Source organism: Arachis hypogaea, chromosome 19 (genome assembly GCF_003086295.3).
Source record: "Arachis hypogaea cultivar Tifrunner chromosome 19, arahy.Tifrunner.gnm2.J5K5, whole genome shotgun sequence".
NCBI classification, from domain to species: Eukaryota; Viridiplantae; Streptophyta; class Magnoliopsida; order Fabales; family Fabaceae; genus Arachis; species Arachis hypogaea.
Genome location: NC_092054.1, coordinates 22,074,555 through 22,087,461, shown reverse-complemented (window position 1 = coordinate 22,087,461; position 12,907 = coordinate 22,074,555). Strand labels below are relative to the sequence as shown.

At 33.0% G+C, this 12,907-nt stretch overlaps 2 protein-coding genes across 2 annotated transcripts; one reads left to right on the top strand and one right to left on the bottom strand.

The window, feature by feature from the left end:
• The first annotated feature begins 266 nt into the window (after positions 1 to 266).
• LOC112776996 (10 kDa chaperonin 1, chloroplastic) lies at positions 267 to 4,732 on the top strand. Its single transcript, XM_025821281.2, has 7 exons — positions 267 to 590; positions 677 to 738; positions 831 to 881; positions 1,669 to 1,734; positions 1,844 to 1,894; positions 2,742 to 2,771; positions 4,474 to 4,732. The coding sequence occupies exons 1-7, from the start codon at positions 509 to 511 to the stop codon at positions 4,540 to 4,542; spliced, it is 411 nt and encodes a 136-aa protein (XP_025677066.1). The 5' UTR covers positions 267 to 508; the 3' UTR covers positions 4,543 to 4,732.
• A 1,482-nt stretch (positions 4,733 to 6,214) lies between these two features.
• Positions 6,215 to 11,608, bottom strand: LOC112777002 (protein TRIGALACTOSYLDIACYLGLYCEROL 4, chloroplastic). Its single transcript, XM_025821285.3, has 5 exons — positions 11,127 to 11,608; positions 10,407 to 10,653; positions 9,681 to 10,053; positions 7,290 to 7,573; positions 6,215 to 6,529 (listed from the first exon to the last, which is right to left on the bottom strand). Exons 1-5 carry the CDS (start codon positions 11,396 to 11,398, stop codon positions 6,335 to 6,337), a joined length of 1,371 nt encoding a protein of 456 aa, XP_025677070.1. The 5' UTR covers positions 11,399 to 11,608; the 3' UTR covers positions 6,215 to 6,334.
• Positions 11,609 to 12,907: the final 1,299 nt, after the last annotated feature.

The window sequence follows — 12,907 nt, the reverse complement described above, 5'->3', positions numbered from 1 at the left end:
GTTTTTTGCCCCTTATTTGAGTGAGAAAAATATTTTTTATCAAAAATAAAATATTTGTATTAAATTTTAAATATATTTAGATACATCTTTTAAAAATATTTTTAAAAAAATAAATTATTTACTTTTTTTAAAGCCAATAATACTTTACTTTAAAATTTTTTTTTAATATTTTAAAATTTTTTTAAAAGAATCTATCTAATTATAAAATAATTTTTATTTATTTAAAAAAATTTTAAAAAATAAAAAAATAAGTACTTTTGAAAAAAGCCCATCTAAACCTGCCAAGTACAGTTTTCAAACGAACATTCTAGGAGTTTCACGCTTAGAACACTTCTGGCATTCTCTTTCTATCGTTACATCGTGTGAAATCTTTTGGCTTTTGTGGTGGTAGGCAAGAATTAAAAGGGTTTATCCCTAATCCACACTTTTCTGCTTCTTCTCTCTAAACAGTAAACACCGAGTTCTTTCTCTCTTTCTCTTTCTCTTTCTCTTTCACTTTCACTTATCCATGGCATCCACATTTGTCACTTTGCCAACCCCCTTCCTACACAGAACCACTTCATTCTCTTCCTCCAACAACACATTCCCAGGTACTTTATTTTCCTACACCTTCATTTATGCTTCCCAATTTCTTCATCTTACGCAATTTTGTTAACCCTATCTGCTGATTCTGCAGTTTTGAAAAGGCACTCTTTCAAAGTCAATGCACTAGTTTCCAACAAATGGGAACCAACTAAGGTTTTTGTTATATATATATACTTCGAAAGTTTAGTCATTTCCATCTGAGTTTTGGTGAAATTTATTCTATTTTCTTTTATTTTCTTTTACAGGTTGTGCCTCAGGCTGATAGAGTCCTTATTCGTTTGGAGGCACTACCAGATGTAAGCTTTAAACTTGCATTACAAACTTTTTTTTTTAACCTGTGACATTGTTTATTATTATCCAGTAAGAACATTCAAAACTAGGGTTCCAAAAAAATAAAGCCATCAGGCGGTGCAAGATTCAATTCATGAATTTACTCTCTGACAAGTGTTGAAGTTTATAGTTTCTACACTCTTTGATGCTAAAAGAGTGGGCAAGGACCAGCAGGGTGTTTCATCTTTGCTCTATGATATAGTATGCAAGTAAAGGACAGTACAGTATTTTTAGTTTTGTGATTTTGCCTGTTTTTGAAGGGGTTTTTATTTTTTATTCTCTTATTGTTGCTATAGTTTTTGCAAAGCCTGCACCTTTAATTGCTCACTTGATTGGGGGTCTTTATTTCCTGTTATTTGCCGAGACAGTCTTTGTATTCTTTTCCCCTTGTGCAAGTCTATCTTTTAGATAAATAATTAGTTAAATGACCTTTTCTTCTTGAAGCATTAATTTTGTATACTTCAATGATTGTTTGTTCAATATGTTGTTGGAATAACAATATAAAGGATGAGCAGTCTGAGTGCAAATTAGGGCTGTTTAATGTTTATTCAGCTGGAAGGATGTGACACAAAGCAATTTTAATAAAGACTATAACTAAGCTGCTAGGTTTCTGTTGAGTTTTAAATTAGTTAAATATCATTTTTTGCTACTGGTTTGCTATAAAGAATATATACTGCAATTAACAGGTATACAAGTGTAGGATACATTTTCCATGTTACATGTCTGATGTGTGACCATGTCTTTTTGGTATAGAAAACTGCTGGTGGAGTTTTGTTGCCCAAGTCCGCTGTTAAATTCGAGCGATATCTGATGGGAGAAGTAAGTAGAGATAGATGCATTTGGTGTTTTAGCTCCCTAAACATGATGACTGTAGAATTCTGTGTTCTAAATCAGACTTCTTTTTTCTTTTTGAATTTTTCTCTTTCAGATCCTCTCTGTTGGTGCTGAGGCAGGAGAAGAAGTAAAAGCTGGATCAAAGGTACATGATCAGTTGCTGTGAAAGAGATTATGTAGAATTGTAGATATCTAAAAGAGAAAATGAAATATCTCAATAAATTCTTGATATTTCATTTCAATAATTTTAGTACTAAATAAAAGTATCCTATTCCAATGATATAAGCTAAACACCCTTGATATTTCTTTATTCAGATAATAATTTGACTTAAAAGAACCCCAAATTTATTTAGTATTACTAATGATAATCTGAAAAAAAGGAAATATTGCCATAACTTACCTTGAATTAAATGTTATGGTTAAATGATTGTTGACTGTTTTCTGATTCGTTTTCATGTATGATTTTAGATATTCATATAATTTAATTTGCATAACTTATGACTGTAATAGGGCTCCGAGGTAACTTAGGGTATGCTTGAATTAGTGGTTTGCGGTGGAGCGAAATGGGACTCAATTGAATATAATAAGCTGTCATTGTTTGGATTGGTTATTTTATGATTGTGATAGAATAGATTCCATCAAGTATTCGAGTTCCTCCAGAAAACCTATATTTCATTTTTTTTTTTCAATTTGGTTGCCTTAGAGTAGAAGCCCATTTTATCCACAATAACGTGTGGAATAATATCTTTACTCTTATGGGGTCTATTCCACTCCTTTAAAGTTTAAACCCATTCTACTCCACTGTCTTACCTACCATAAATCCGAAACAGGCTAAAGAGCTGAATAGGAATATTGTTTATGACAAAAGTAGATCTGACTTCTATATTGTTGCTTTTTTCTCAGACAAGAATAATAGCAAAAGAAAGAAAAGAAGTGTTAGTTTAAACTTGTTAGGATTCTTCCAAATATAAACTAATTTTATTCTTTTGCAGGTTTTGTTTACTGACATGAATGCTTATGAGGTATGTGCCACATAAATATTTGCTCTTAAAATTATACATTAGTTGTCAGATGATGACTTAATTGCTTGTTTATATTTGACCTGTATGCTTAGAGCACAGATTTAGGTAGATCAGTCATGAGGGGTGCAAGTGCTATCTATTCTTGGGATAATTGACATAACTTCCTGTTTTCAGGAAAATGTTTTAAAATTGCACTTTATTATTAGGATAATGTTGTCAAATATATGATTAAACTGTGTTCTGGAAATTAGAGAACTGTATTTTCACTATCTTTATATAATTCTGATTTTTTTTTTTCACATTATTATAGAACTGTTATACAATGGTTTTTAATGTATGGTAGGTTCAATTGGGGGAATATAAATAAGGTGGGAATTTTTATGGATTAGCTTTGTAGGAATTTACACATCACACTTATCCATGAAGATTTCTATGCAATTTTTATTGCAAGTGAAACATGCCTTGGGTGATGATTTTTGTACACTGGACAGAACATCTTTGCCCATTTTATCCCGAAACGCTGTTCCAACGGCCCATATACATTTTGTTCGATAGAGTGTGTGTGTGCTCTGTCGGGATGGGTTGTTTCTCCCGGTTGTACGAATAGTCGAATCATATGTTTAGTGTATCATCTTGTGCCTGTTTCCAGTTATTATAAATTAGTGACACATTGTGGTTACTTCCTTTTGAGTTGGTGAGTAGTAGTGTACATAGTGCTTATTTGGGCGTCATTAAATCGATAAAAAAAAAATATTTTTTTCAAAAAAAAAAAGATCTTTTTTTATTTTTTAGTGTGTTTGGCAAATTTCTAATAGTAAAAGTAAAACACTAGAAAAATAAAAAATATCTTTTTTGAGAAGTTATAATTTATCTTTTTTTTAAAAGATTTTTTTTTCTTAAAAATAAAAAAGATGTTTTTCACATAATAAATGAACAAAAAAGTATTTTTATCTTATTTTATCCAAACATAATTGATAAACAAAGAGATCTTTTTACATGAGATATCTAAACATAAAATTACTTTTACTTTTATAAAAAATCTTTTTAAAAAAAATCATTAAAAAAGATCTTTTCTGAAAATGACGTCCAAACAAGCCCATAGGCTGCGTTTGCTTCTGAAAACGGGCCAGGACAGGACAAGACATTGAGAACAGGACAGGACAAGATACTGATGGACAGAGACACAAAATTTTGTGTTCTTGTATTCTGTTTGGTGATAAACTAGAACAAATTATGAAAATCCAATTTATTTTCATTTTTTTCATTCAAAAAATTTGAGATGAAAAATATAATAATAAAAAATATAATTATGAAAAATTAACAAGAATAATGAAAGAAAAATAAAAAATAAGTTGTTTTCCTTGTTAGTGTCTCGGTGTCTTTCCTGTTAGGATGGACACAAAATACACTAATTCAGTGTCTTTGGACACATTGTCTCTGTCTGTGTCTCTTCTATCAAACACAATTTTGTGTCTCTGTGTCCTGTCCCAGTGTTCTGTCTCCGTAAACAAACGCAGCTATAGTGATGCATCGATGAAACAAACTCATGCAGTTCAAATATGCGTAATTGCAATTTGTGGTAGTTGTTGGTTAGGTCTACAGGAAAATTGATAGCATTTCAATTGCATTTGTTGTCATCAATGGAATATTGGTTGGTCTAGTTATTAATAGAATATTGTTGGTTGGTGTAACTATCTGTCAGGTTGATTTGGGGACTGACGAAAAGCACTGCTTCTGTAAAGCAAGCGACCTGTTGGCCGTGGTTGAGTAGCTTACTACGAAGGAGCAACCTTCCGCCATAATATTTATGGGAAATGTATTGCCTAGAATGGTTTAACTTTTCAAATTCTTAGTTGTTAAATTTTGTTATTTATAATAATTTGCAGTGATTATTTGACTAGGGATATTTTTTGAGAGTAAAAATAAAAATTTTTAATAATGAATGCCTTTGGTGCCCGGTATAGGTTGGAGTTAACATTCTGTAATCTCTAGTCTCTATTCTTAGCGGTAATTTTACCTGTACGATATAAATTGTCTAGTATCTGGATGTTTTTTGCTACATATAAGTAAACTACGAAAATAGTGTTTCAAAGTTTATAGCTAAAGATAGATTGATAAAAGGTTTTAAAAATTAGATTTTGATGAAATTTTTATAAATATGATTAGAAAAATAACATTATTTCATCCTTGAAATTTGGCATTTTTACGTTAATAAATATATTTTGTAATTTCTTTTTGTAAAATATGATTATTAATTGTGTTTTAATCTTTTTGAAAATTTTAAAATTAAACTAAAGTTCATGTATGTTCATGCTGTGTTATTTCGAGAATGGATTTTTTCAATTTTTTTCATAAATTAGTTTGCAAAATAATAAGAAACCATTGTGCTCCACTGTTCTGTTCCCACCTTCTAGCTTTTGTATCATTGTATCTATTTTCAATTTTTATTTTTAAAACTAAATGAAGTATTGCTGTGCAGCCTGGGTGCTCCCTTGCCATTTTCTAGTCGAACTTAATTCTTATTTTAGTTCTCTCTCTCAATCTCTCTGATAATTTACTTCATTAACTTTCTCATACATGAAACACTCATCTGAATTTTCATAATCTTCTCTTTCAATCTCTAATGGAAATCTTTCAATCAATGAAGATATCAAGTAATATTTTCATAGAGATTAGATTTTTTATTTGTATGTTCATCCGTTTTGAGTACTTTTGTTATGTTCATAAGATTTGATATTTTTTGTTGGTAGTCTTACGTTCATCTGTTTTGAATACTTCTTATTTTTGGGACAATGCATTTTAGTTATTATAAAGTTAAAACCCCAAATAAATCCCGCATCAAATTTAATTAATCCCACTTAAATACTAAGAACAATTAAGCTCAAAAACTTACAATCAAATCCATGTTAGTTGATACATGAAGCCAACAAATTAAATGGTAATAAAATAATTGAGTACTTTTAATGTTAGAAAAAATTCATTTTAGCCATTTTGTTTATTAAAGTTAAAACAAAAATACCATAATACAATGCAAGTTGAAGTATTTGTTATTAGCACAAACTATCCGTGGAACTAATAGTGCCAAATAGGTGATATGCACAATGCAACTCAACAAAATGTCAATACAGAATCCACAAATCAAAGCATACATCCACTCTCTTGTTAAAACTCAATAAAACCAATAATCAAAACCCCTACACAAACTGAAATAAATCTAAAAAGGTGTCATGTAATTTCTTGCTGCAGGTTTCTTCCTCTCATCCTATCTTGAGTATTTGAAAATGTTGCTTGGAGAGAGTGGATTCGGTTGTTTAACAAATACGATTTTAGTGAATCCACATGTTTATAGTGGTGTTAAAATTGTGTCAAAATATAAGGGTGTATGTGGGACTGTTCAGCAAAATTCAGCAGCAACCTTTCTTAAACATGTTCAAGCCCAAAACTTGCAAGAAGATTAAAAACAATGCATTGAATGAATCAATTCAACATTTTGCAATATCAAATTAAAGAGGTTGAATACATGCAACAGCTTTTCTACCCAAAAAGAACCGCGATACACTATCCTAAAACTCAAGCAGACGCAACTCAACCATTCCCTCTTTCCGTTTTGGAGAAAACCAAGCAACGATCTTTCCCGATGGCAAAGACTTGAAGGAGTAATTTATGCTGCAGATGAAGTCCTCTATTGGACCACCTTTCCCAAGCATAGACATGAGTGAAACTCGGGAATCAGCACGAAAGACAAACGGCCCTGCAATCTACACACAAAAATAGAACAAGCTATAATCCTGCGTCTAGCTTTTAGCTACTTGCATTTGTAGAAGGTGGAACTCACCTATTACTCTTCATCCTCGTGCAAAATGCTATGTAATTACAGCTAGTTTGAGGATAGAAGATATTCAAACTAAAGTAGGCACGTATACACTTGATCTTGTAATATAACATCAGACAAACCTTTTTGAAATTCCTAGTAGGTACAATTAACTACAAGGAGCAGATGAACTGATAGGGTCCTAAGTAACAAGCCATAACTCTAGACAAAGTACTCAAATCCAAACATTAATAATTTTGTCTATATCTTTTTCTTAGCCTCCTCTGCCACTTGTTGGACTACCCTGTTTCCATGCCTACTATCCTTATTTGATCTTTTAAACATCTTCACATATTCTCTAACTACCTGAGTAAATACTCTCTATAATCTTGTCTAGAATACATGCCACCCTAACATTCTTTCTAACACGTTCATTTCTAATGGTATATTGTCTAGTATGTCCAATCATCAAGTGAAATATTATCATCTCCTGCAACATTAACTAACATATATTGTATGACTACTATCTGTGTTAATGGAGAACACCTGAAGTACTACTCCATTTCATGCAGTTAGCTCGAATCAAATGGTTTACATTTTGGTTTAATTTTCAGTCCACATATGTAAACCGCATAACTTGTAGTATGACATAGGCTCCAATTTTCACTCCTAATAAGAATTTGTACCATCTGCAAATAAAATTGTACCTGCTGTTGGAAGATTAAATTAAGACGGGGTGAGGCTGCTGCTTGTTCATTAACATCCCTCTTGAATCCACTAAAAACCTTCTTTGCAAACGCAGAAGCTGAAGGTATATCTAGACGAGCATCTACTTTGGTAAAGTCCCGAAAATCTTTTGTGAATTTTCCTTGCTGATAAGAATAGCAAACTGAACCAAATAAATCCGCACTAAAACGAGATCTATTGACTTCTCTTGAATCAGTGCCAACAATGTTCTCCGGGTTCCAAATCCAAGAAGCACAGGAGCCACCTACAATGTAGTTGGAAATATTAACAAAACAAAAATAATTGCCGCAAACTCTCAGCAGTCAGCCACCAACTGGTCACCGATGGAAAATGGAAAAAATTTATTGGCTTGAATAAGCAAATCAAGGGAAATTTATAAAACCAGTGACATTATCATCATGAATGAATGTGACTCCATATTAATGTCCTCAAAGATTCAATTTATAGATAAGTGATTGCATAATTTAGCCTTTTTGACCTCAATGAGAATGTTAATTAATGCCCTGTTTGTTTCTTAATGCTGGAGTTTTGAATTTGTAGGAATTACATAGTTACAAGAATTTGTTTGCAAGCCAACTGTCCTATGCTGGTGTTTTGTTTCCTAATGTCCTATGTTATTAAACATGAGAATATGTGCTTGTCCTGGGTATCTTTACTCATAGTGAATCTCAATGCAGAGTAGCCAACCTCAAAAATACTATAGTGGGACAAAGGATTGCAGAATGTCTGCTATTTCAGAAAATATAAAAAGGAAGTAATGTACAGAATTGACAGAATACATAAACATGCAAAACAATATGATATTGCCCTGGTGTTATTTGGCACAATCAACAACACTTCCTTTAATAACAGAAAAACTGCCTGAAAGGCACAGTAGAAACTCACCTCAATGAAGAAGCAATGGCTTACTTTTAGAAAGGTATTGGGTAGTACTCGTGCTGCCTAAGCACCTTATGCACAATGTTATGTACCCTGAGAAGATGAGCCAAGGTAAAGGTTCGAAAGCAGCAAAGATGGGACCCAAGCCACAATTAAGGAGAATTCCACCTCTACCGTTTAGTTATAGCAGAAAGAAAAAAAAAAGAAATGGGAGGAAAAACTAATAATTAGGGATCTACTGATATTGTAACCGATATGCCACATGGCACAGGTAGTGGGAGGGTGTGAGATCCTATGATGATTCTGTTAGAAGAGAATAGCATGGGTCATATAGGGGAGAGCGAGAACTAGAATGTTAGGGTGGAAAAAAGTAAGGATAGGCTCTTACTAGGAGGGAGGCTGACCCTATAATTTTTGCCATTGCCATTCTCCATTTTCTTCATTAAGATTCAGTTTACTAGGAGGGAGGCTGACCCTATAATTTTTGCCATTGCCATTCTCCATTTTCTCCATTAAGATTCAGTTTACTACAACAGGGAAGGAGTGATACCACACTGGTTCACTCTCATTTTCATGTTTTTCTCTTATTTCCCTCGTGTTCTTTGTTAGCTTTTGGTACCTGTTGTTACACAAACTTTTTGGCCCCTCTTAATATATTGGGACAAATCATCTAAGACAAAAAAAATGCTACAATCTTTCCTTCAATAGCTGCTACCCCTATTTTCTCTCTATCGCATTTATTTGTGTTAAGTGTCATTTATGTCCACTCATCCACTAATACCATCCTCTTCTCTGAACTACTTCAATTGTGCTTCTATTTGCTCACTACCATGAGAACGCCACATTTCTTAAGGCTATGCAGTAAAGTTTTCCTTTAATCTTGATAGGAACCTTTCTAATATATAACATAACACCTGAAGCATTTGCCTATTTCATCCACCCAACTCGAGTACTATGGTTTGATGTGCAAAATATCCAAGATGCTACACAGTTTGACTGGTTGCACAAAGCACTTCATACACTCTATTATACATCTAGTTATAAGAAAGTCATATGCTTCTAAAGCTTTATTCCATATATCAATATTATTTAATACATCTCTATTTCCAAAGAAAACATTCAAATATACTAAATAAATGAAGCAATGAAAATAGTAAATACATGTCTATGAAGATTAATGATACATATATATGAACGAAAATCTACTAATTATTGTTAGAATATCATAAATTTATCTTCTGAAAATAGGATAGATGGCAGTGGGATGTCATGGATGACACTGAATGTTTGGGACAAGGACAAGGGGAAAAGGAGAGAGAGCATGTTAGGGACTATTGTCTTGTCCCCAAGAATAGATTGTTTCAGATCAATTGATAAATCATATCGCAACACGAAATATTGGTTGAAAGAAAGATAAATCCGCATACAGATTCTTATCTGAAACGAAGTTAGCATCTGTATAGAGAAATTACCCATAGTTCCAGATATTGCTGCATGAGGTTCCGCAAGACGAGAATCATATGGAGTACTCTTCTTCTTGTTGTCCCAGATATCTTCCTCCGAGTCTGCCTTTTCCCTCCAAAAGTCCCTGCTCATCTCATAAGTAGCGGCAGCCTTTGCACATAACCCCGGCAGTAGAGAAAGTGGTGGACTGCCATCAGTTGCATTGACTGAACTAGGATTACCACCATTTTTATGTATCCCAATGTGGTAACGTATTCCCGACTCAGACACAAGGGATGATAGATCAGCAGATATAGACTCAGGGACGTCCCAATATTTTCCTTTGTGGTCAACAAACAATTGAGGCCATGCTGCCTCAAATGTAAGATCATGTTCAGGAAGCTGCATGGAACAGTGTCACTTGAGGTGTTTTGTTATACACTAAAGCAGAATAATAGGATTAACAAAGCAAATGATAACACAAAAAGAGTGCAATCGCAACCGAACACTCAGAAGAATTTACATACATAGACAAATAATTTACTTTACAATTACCACATAGTTTGCATATTCCAACTTCCAATGTTAGCAGTTGAACATATATTTTGGTTTTAGAATGGAGGAAAAGAGGTCCATGATGGAATCTAAACAAATCATATTCAACATTTTGAGAATATAAATAAACTCTTAACATGTTTTATTAACTCTTCACATCAGAAAAATGAAAATCAATGACAAGTATTTACATTCCGCACCTTGTGATAAACCATCAATTTCTGGCGACGTCCTTTCTCACCATGAGCCTCTGCAGAAAACGATACGGACGTTGAGGAAGTTAAAGCAAACTCTGAATGTATCCCAAGTGAAAACATTGACTTGTTAATGAAATGCCTTGTGACATCCTTGACTATGGAGATGTCGAATTCATCAATATTAGAAATCTCATTTTTTATTTCAGCAATCAGCTTTCTAGGACGAAACTGTCCAGTCACCCCCAGCCACCTACATCAACAATAATTATGTAAAATCTGAATGAAACTATGAATCTACTGAAGTGTTAGGATAAATATTCTATACATAAAGAACTAGGCCTAAAAAGATTATGGCCATTGAGTCTCAACACATCATCTAGGGTAACAATGTAACAACCAAAAAGAAAGAAAAAGAACAACTATAAGGGATACTCAACAGACCCTTGTGTCCCGAAACAACCTAAGTGAATTCTTTAACCTGTCTCTCTATTGTCTCCCTCTACATACAAAACTTCCATCTACTTGCTGTGTGGACGTCAATTACTTGTTCTAAAAATGTCGGGAACCATATCTCGCAAAAACTAAATAGCTGATGCATATCTCAACACACCTCACACAAGAGCTCTATGGGCTTGAAGCATGGACAATGTGGAAACTCAACTTAACTACACCACCTGAAAATGGCAGTGACTCGTAATACATAAGAGATACGGTTAGAATTACCAGGTTGGAGAAGCAAATCTGAAGAGGAGAGAGTGAAGAGAGAAAGAACCCAAATCCCTAGGAGAAGTGGGAGAGAAAGAAGGGAGAACCCAAAGAGGGGAGTTGGCACGGATGAAGGAGAGTTGAAGAGGGCGAAGGAGCCTGCTTGCAACGGAACCGTCAACGGGAAAGGGGTCTCCAGGGATGGACCTCGCACACCCATCGAATGTTTGAGGGGATGCCACGTTCAAGTCAAAGAATGCAGAGTCAATGGCTGTCCTTAACTTCGCCATTGGAAAGTGTAACAACTCTGCAGGCTTCGAGTTGGAGCTGAGGCGGGTTTTGTCTTTGGGGTTTAACCTTTCTCCTGCTTATCCACAATTCACTTGCATCAAGAGACAAAATAAAAAATTACAAAAATAAATTCATTCAATAAATGGATTTTTTTCAAATAGAAAATACTATCAATCTATGAAGTTACGACACTTTCTTGACTTTCTTCATTTGCTGTCTTTATATATGGAACAAATTTCGAACACAACGCTCTTTAATATTCGTTCTATATTTAATAGTGTTTTAATAAAAAATAAAAAAAAATTTGTAGACATTTTTAGACACACCTAAATACGAGATAATACTCAATTTGGTCTCTAAAATTACACGCGAGTCTCAATTTAGTCCCTAAAGTTTCAATTGCCTCTATTTAGTCTCTAAATTTTGTAAACATAACTCATGTTAGTCCTTGAAACAATTTTCAACGTACAAACCTTAACGAAACACTGTCGTGACAACCGGATGCCACACTAAACTTTGTAAAATGATGTCGTTTTGGTTTTGGCACTCAAATAACCTAAAAACAACATCCTAAATGGTGTTTATTAAAATTTTACTTAACAAAATAAGTAATACGATGTCGTTTTTGAGCTATTTAAATGTCAAAACCAAAACTGCATCATTTTACAAGTTTTAACGTGACATGTGATAGTCTACAACAGCACTCTATTAACGTTTTTATACTAAAAATGGTCTCAGGGACTAATATGAGGCACGTTTATAAATTTTGGGGACTAAATAGAGACAATTGAAACCTCAGGGACTAAATTAAGACTCGCGTGTAAGTTTAGGGACCAAATTGAATATTATCTCACCTAAATACCATTACCATTAAGTATGTCCAACCTTATTCTTAACATATATTTTAAAATGAGTTTAAAAATAGTATATACTAATATTTTTACCCATAATAATATTACGAGAATATAATTTTTTTAAAGATAAAATATATTTTTTGCCCCTAAAGTTTAGCAAAAGTTTCAAAAATACCCCTAAGTTTTATTTTATTTCAATTTTGTCCCAGAAGTTTTTGATTTGCATCAAATATGCTCTCGACGGCTAAATTTTCAAAAAATTTAAGACCAATTTAATAATAATGCATGAAAATTATGCTTGATTTGTTTGTATTGAGGGTTGTTCTTATGAAATTGTTGTTGAATTGGTCTTAAATTTTTTGAAAAATTAGCCGTCAGCGGTATATTTGATGCAAATCGAAAACTTATGGGATAAAATTGAAACAAAATAAAACTTTAGGGTATTTTTTAAACTTTTATCAAACTTTAGGGACAAAAAATATATTTTACCATTTTTTTTAAATTACAGTTCACTTTGTCCTGACAGTATAAATTATGCATGACACAAAAGATTTATAAAATCAAACTACTTTTACAAAAAAAGTCGTAAGTTGACAAAAATTTTCGATTAAGAAGACCAATGTCTCTAGATAAAAAATCAAATAATAAGATTTT